The 5,472-nt window shown below is 47.1% G+C and overlaps 1 protein-coding gene across 1 annotated transcript in view; it reads left to right on the top strand.

Annotated features, from left to right (window-relative positions):
* Positions 1-2,552: 2,552 nt before the first annotated feature.
* Positions 2,553-5,472, top strand: part of LOC101990459 (sodium-dependent glucose transporter 1C-like) — an 11,396-nt gene continuing 8,476 nt past the window's right edge. The window contains exon 1 of the mRNA XM_026787502.1: positions 2,553-2,898. Within this exon, the coding sequence (XP_026643303.1) occupies positions 2,553-2,898 (346 nt within the window). The remainder of the gene's footprint in view (positions 2,899-5,472) is intronic.

A 5,472-nucleotide genomic window follows, 5' to 3' on the forward strand; every position in this document is an offset into this window, starting at 1 on the left:
AGAGTAAACATTCCCACTGTATCTGGAGAAGACTTTAGAATGAAACCTTCTAACCTATGTGGAGTAAATAGATGCCTGAGTAAACAGTTCTCACTGTATCTGAAGCAAGCATTAGTATGAGAACTTCTCCCTGTATCTTATTTAGACATTAGAATGAACAGTTCTTGCTGTTTCTGGGGTAATGACTACAGCGAATGGTTGTTCCTAGATGTACTTTGACCTTGAAGAGCCATAATGGAAAATGGTAAAAAAAAAAAAATCTTTGTGGAAAACAGTCATGTTTCCCATGATTTGTAGAATTGCTTTCTGATGGTGCATTGCGGCCTTTGAATGACTTTGGTCACAGAGGCCTTTGGCACACTTGAGGCTCTTAAATTATTATGTATTGTAAATGATACACAACGAAGAACTGAAGTCATGAGGACGTATAGCAAGACATATAGATAAGGAGGACCTAGGTTTGAGGAACTACTTACCCAAAAACCAGCTTTGTGAAGCTATCAATAAATGCCTTTGTATGGCTGTTGGGGTTCAGTTCATCAGAGGCTGGACCTTCCTGCTGTCACACAGACCTCAAAATTTCATTTTGAATTGACCTCTTTCTTCCACCAACTCACACAGACAAAGACCCCTATGGTCTGAATGTGGGTCAAGGGATCTGGGGGGAGGGTGACGAAGACAGGAGGAAGACAAGAGGGGGCTGGGGAGAGTAAACACAACGCGCTACAACGCGCTACACTGCGCTATACACGGTGGAATTGTCAGAGAACAAATTCAGTCACTTTTAAACAGCAGGTTAAGGAAGCTGGAGTTATTTAATTTTGAAGTAAAACCACCGTGTCAAGAAGTAAGCTTACCACTAGGACAGTTCATGGAGTTTCCCTAGAGTCTGCATTAACTTCGGTGAGGGAGGGAACAGAGTGAGACAGAGAGCTGACAGTCTGGGAAAGGAGATGGGGAGAAATGGAGTCACCAAAGGAGGACCCCAACATCAAAGGGCAGGTCCAGTGGAAATGACAGAGAGGAAAACAGGGGAATGGGAAACTGTGGCAAGAAAAGGGAAGGCTGGATTTTAAGATTTTGAAGTCAAGCCTTTGCCAGAGATGATGTTTCAAGTGTTGGTGTTAAGCCTGTGGAAATGAAGTTGTGTGGCAGTGGCGTGGATACTGAATCTTAGAGCAAAGCCACTGACTGGAGCAGGGGCTGGGTGTCCAGGAATGATCTGGGAGGTCCACGGACAGCTGTGACATGCACAGACATAGGTGGTAGAGACTCCAGCTCCTGAGAGAAAGGGGGCGGGAGAGGGCTTTGGAGTATAAGGGTGAGCGCCCATCTTTGGAAGGACTCAGAAAACAGCTGACTTTGAAATAGAGTTTCTAGAAACCTGAATTTTAACTTTTATATTTCTCTATAAGACACTGAGAAGTTTCAATACTAACCTGGCACTATTCATTTTAATTCTCAATTTAGGTTTAATCAATGGGTTATAATTATTCTGATTTCCCCTAAAAAATTGTTTTATCCTGCTTAGAGCAAGCAACAAGTTGCAGTGATTTTTCTTTTCCTGATTTTCTTAATAGCCTGCGTGGTCACCATAATCTGGTATATAAATATCTGTTGGATTAAATGACATCACAGATTACAAAATTTTATGCTTCTGTAGTGTCATTAACCATAAATAATGATTTGCTCTGTAGTTAGAATTCAACTAATAACAAGCAATCCTTGATAAGAGCAGGCAACTGGGTAATTTCCAGGAATAATGTTTTTTTTATTAAAACAAACAAACAAACAAAAAGCCCTTCCAGTCTGGCTCTTGACCAATGCTGTTATGTAGGAATGTTCTCAGCATAAGTCGTCAGTGCTGTAGAGAGCAAGGAGGTTTTCGGGTGGCTAGAATGTATTTGAAATAGATGTAAACACATCTCATTGTTGGTTTGAGTAAAGCAAACCGAACAAAGTCACCCCCTCCTCCCCAGTAATGGCACAGCCACGCAGCCGACATGACTTTACTCAGCGATCATGGTGATCAATGGCAGGCTCCAGTCACTTGTGGGTATAATTAGTCTTGTGTGGGTTTGGAACCACAATTTTGAACCAATACGTGCGCCTTAAGCTATTTGGCTGTTGACGGGGCCAGTGACTGCTGACTGACCTTTGGCGAGCTGTGAGTTTTCTCTATGACTTTGTCCTTTCCTGACACCTAGCTATGGTGACTGCAGAGTGTGGCGAGGATCGATATGGCTCCAGGGGCCTGTTGCAGAGCAAGTGATTGTAGCCTGAAAGCTGAATAGCAGACCGGGAGGGCTCAAGAGTGGACAGAAGGCAGGGATGCGGTCATGTAAGGACGACCTCCGCTCCTGCACACACCGGTTCCCTAAAGCTTAGCAGCACGCGCTGTTTAGGGGCTGTTGCCAGGCTGCAGCTGCAGTTGTAGCTCAAACTCGCAGAGAGTTCGGTTTCCTAGGCAACCGCCATGACTTCCTGGCCAACTCTCCCTATTGGTTGGCCAGAGCCTGACTCTGTCACGAGAACCCAGGCTATTTTGCAAGATGGAGAGTGAAGGTTCTGGGCGGCGAGCTGGGGCCAGGGTCGAAGTCCAGCCGCCGCAGGAGGTCCTGAGTCGGGACGGTCCCTGGGGGAAGGTGGAGTCTGGAGGAGCCCAGCGCAGAGCCCGGGAGGGTCCGCCCGCAGCAGGAGCTCTCCGCAGCCGCCAAGCTGGAACTAAACGTCAAGACCGGGAGCTCTGGGCCCGCGGCTGGTGCCCAGCGGCTCTACCAGGCGGAGACCCTGGCAGAAAGCAAGCCGGCCCCTGCGACCTCCTGGAGGAGTGGCCGGGCCAGGAGCGTGCTGCGCTGGTTCTCCACCGCGGTCCTGTATGCCGCCTTCCTGGGGCTGGTGAGAGCTGGGGCTGCACCCCTCCCAGAGTGATGTGCGAGCCTCGGTCAAGGGACCTGACTGTCCCAGCTGGACTCTCACCTTTGCTACCTGCACGTTGTGTGACCTTGGGCATTTTAGTTAATCCGCTGGGGCTTTGGTTTCATCAACTAACACAATTTTAATCATGGTGGGTCACTGTCAAGAGCATGATTGATTTTGCATAAGATGCCCCCACCCGCATGGCCATCTTTGTCTGCTCCTCTGAGTACTGGGGAGACAGAAAGGAGGTTGCCAAGGTCTGTAGTCACTGTCCTTAATTATTATACAAAAAAAAATCTACTTTGGGGGGAATCTTCTCTTTCTGGTGCCTTGACTAAATTACGCCAAACAGTTGATTATACAGATGGGGAAATAATAACAAGAGAAAAAATTATTTTTCTCTACCATACCGGTAGCTGCTTAAGTGGCAGAGGCTGGTCCTCAACTCATCCCGTAGCTGATGATGGACCTTGAACTCCTGATCCTCCTGACCTCCACACAAGGTGCTGGGATAATGGGGGTGTGTCAGCATGTTTGGTCTGTGAAGAACAGTGAATGAACCCAGGGCTTTACAGAACCTAGGCAAGTACTCTACATACTTGCCGTTAACTACATACCCATCCCCAAAGCTAAACACTCACAAACCAAGAACTCATACACTAACCAGAAACTATTAACTTTGAAGTGTGGATCTTCTGAACCTTCCGTAAAGCATAACGAGTAAGCTCTTCACCTGCGTTCTACTGCAGACATTGCTGAAGTCTGTGCAATGTTTTCTTTCCAACTGGTCCCTATGACCATTTTAAGATTGGCTGTGGAGTTCTGACTTCCATTTGGACTCCACTTTCTTGATTTTGGTTGCAGCATCTGCTTTTTCCCCTTGTTCTTGTCATTTGAAAACCCGAAGGGTTTCCAAAATCTCCAAACCTACCAGCAGCTCACTGAAGCTCTGCCTGGCATCCTGCTGCTGACCCACACTCTGGGTGCGGGACGCGGCCGTGAAAGAACACGGTAGGCAAAGACCCACCCCAAGCTCTGTTCATGCTCCTCCCTGCCGAGCCCCGCACATGTTGGAGCGAAGGTCTAAGGATGCCACCGGAACAAGCAACAACCCAGTGGCTCCGAGAGATAGGGTTCCATCCTGAAAAAATCTGGACATGGCAGCCAGTGGTTCTGAGGGACCAGGGTCCCATCCTGAAAAAAATCTGGACATAGCAGCAGAAATCTCTCTTGTTTGAGAAACTACTCCAAAGTCCTTTAATTTACATGGCAAAAGCTCACAAGTAAAAGCCACCAACACAGGGTCATGCTTTTCTGCATTCAGACACACAGCAGACTGCCACAGGGGCTATAACTTGTCTTGATTGGAGACACTCCCTTAATGATTGAACAGCATTTATGGGGGGTGGGGTGGGGATGGAACCTCTGGTATCCTTCTTCTTCACAAACGTGAAATTGTTTAGGCACCTCCAGCAGCTCCTATACCCCAAGTCCATCTCAAGCAGGTTCTCGGCAATGGAACACAGCTCCCCAGAATGAAACAACCGCACTACCGATTGGGCTAAGAGTGGACCACAGGCTCAACAGTCAGGGAATCCCTCTCAGGAAGCAGATTAGCTCCTCGCTGCTTTCCAATGGTGGTGACCCCGAGCTCCCCATTTTCTTAATTCGTCTGGTGACAGGATCCATATGAGTTTAAACAACCTATGTAAAGGAAGGACTGAGAGCTTTCATTTAGCGGGCTTTGCCTCCACCACGCTGTGTGCTTACATACTAAGTGCTAGCTGCTCCCATGAATGCATCCTGTATCCCAGCCCTTCCCTGGGAAGTTTCCTTAGTGTGTGCAGGAACATAGTTAGAAAAACAGTGGTATCCTCGTGAGGACAAGGATGAGGGCACCAGGCTAGAGGAAAAGGAAAAGGGATAATGGTTTTGCAATGACAGAGAAGATCTCTCCATGATCTTAGCAAAGTGACCCATCATTATAATGGTGGCTCTTTCTGGGGAGAAATGTCTCTGGTCAACCTTTCCTTAAGGTGTCCAGCACAGGCACAATTGGAGCAGACAGGATTAGTCCCTCCCAGTTAAGAGATACAGATAGAAGACAGACAGCCCAGAAGTTTGCTGCAGAGAAAACCTGGAATGCCCCCTTCCAATAGTGGAGGGGAGTAAGTTAATGGTGGCATTTCTAAAAGCCCCATTTCCCAGATTCTAGATCATGGAAATCCTGGCTCACACCAGTCGGTGGGTGAAAGGGGCTTTTTTTCGACCTAGAGAAAATATACTTTGCTGGAATCCCATAAAACCGACTAGCGAGTAATGTTATAGCTTATGAGAGGGCAAGATCTGCAAGTTTCTATAAGTTAGGGTGCAGCTCTTTTTAAAAAGGCATTACTCATGTTGTATGGGAATGCTTTATGTATTTATGTATATCACAGAGTCTGGAGTCTCTGTGGGCGTCAAGGGAACAAATCCATCCACAAGGGTTTAAAGCATGACGCTTCTGGGAACATATCACTTAAGGCTTTTATTGTCTCCACCAAAATTAAGGGA

The sequence above is a fragment of the Microtus ochrogaster genome, linkage group LG9 (assembly GCF_000317375.1).
Source record: "Microtus ochrogaster isolate Prairie Vole_2 linkage group LG9, MicOch1.0, whole genome shotgun sequence".
Lineage (NCBI taxonomy): Eukaryota > Metazoa > Chordata > Mammalia > Rodentia > Cricetidae > Microtus > Microtus ochrogaster.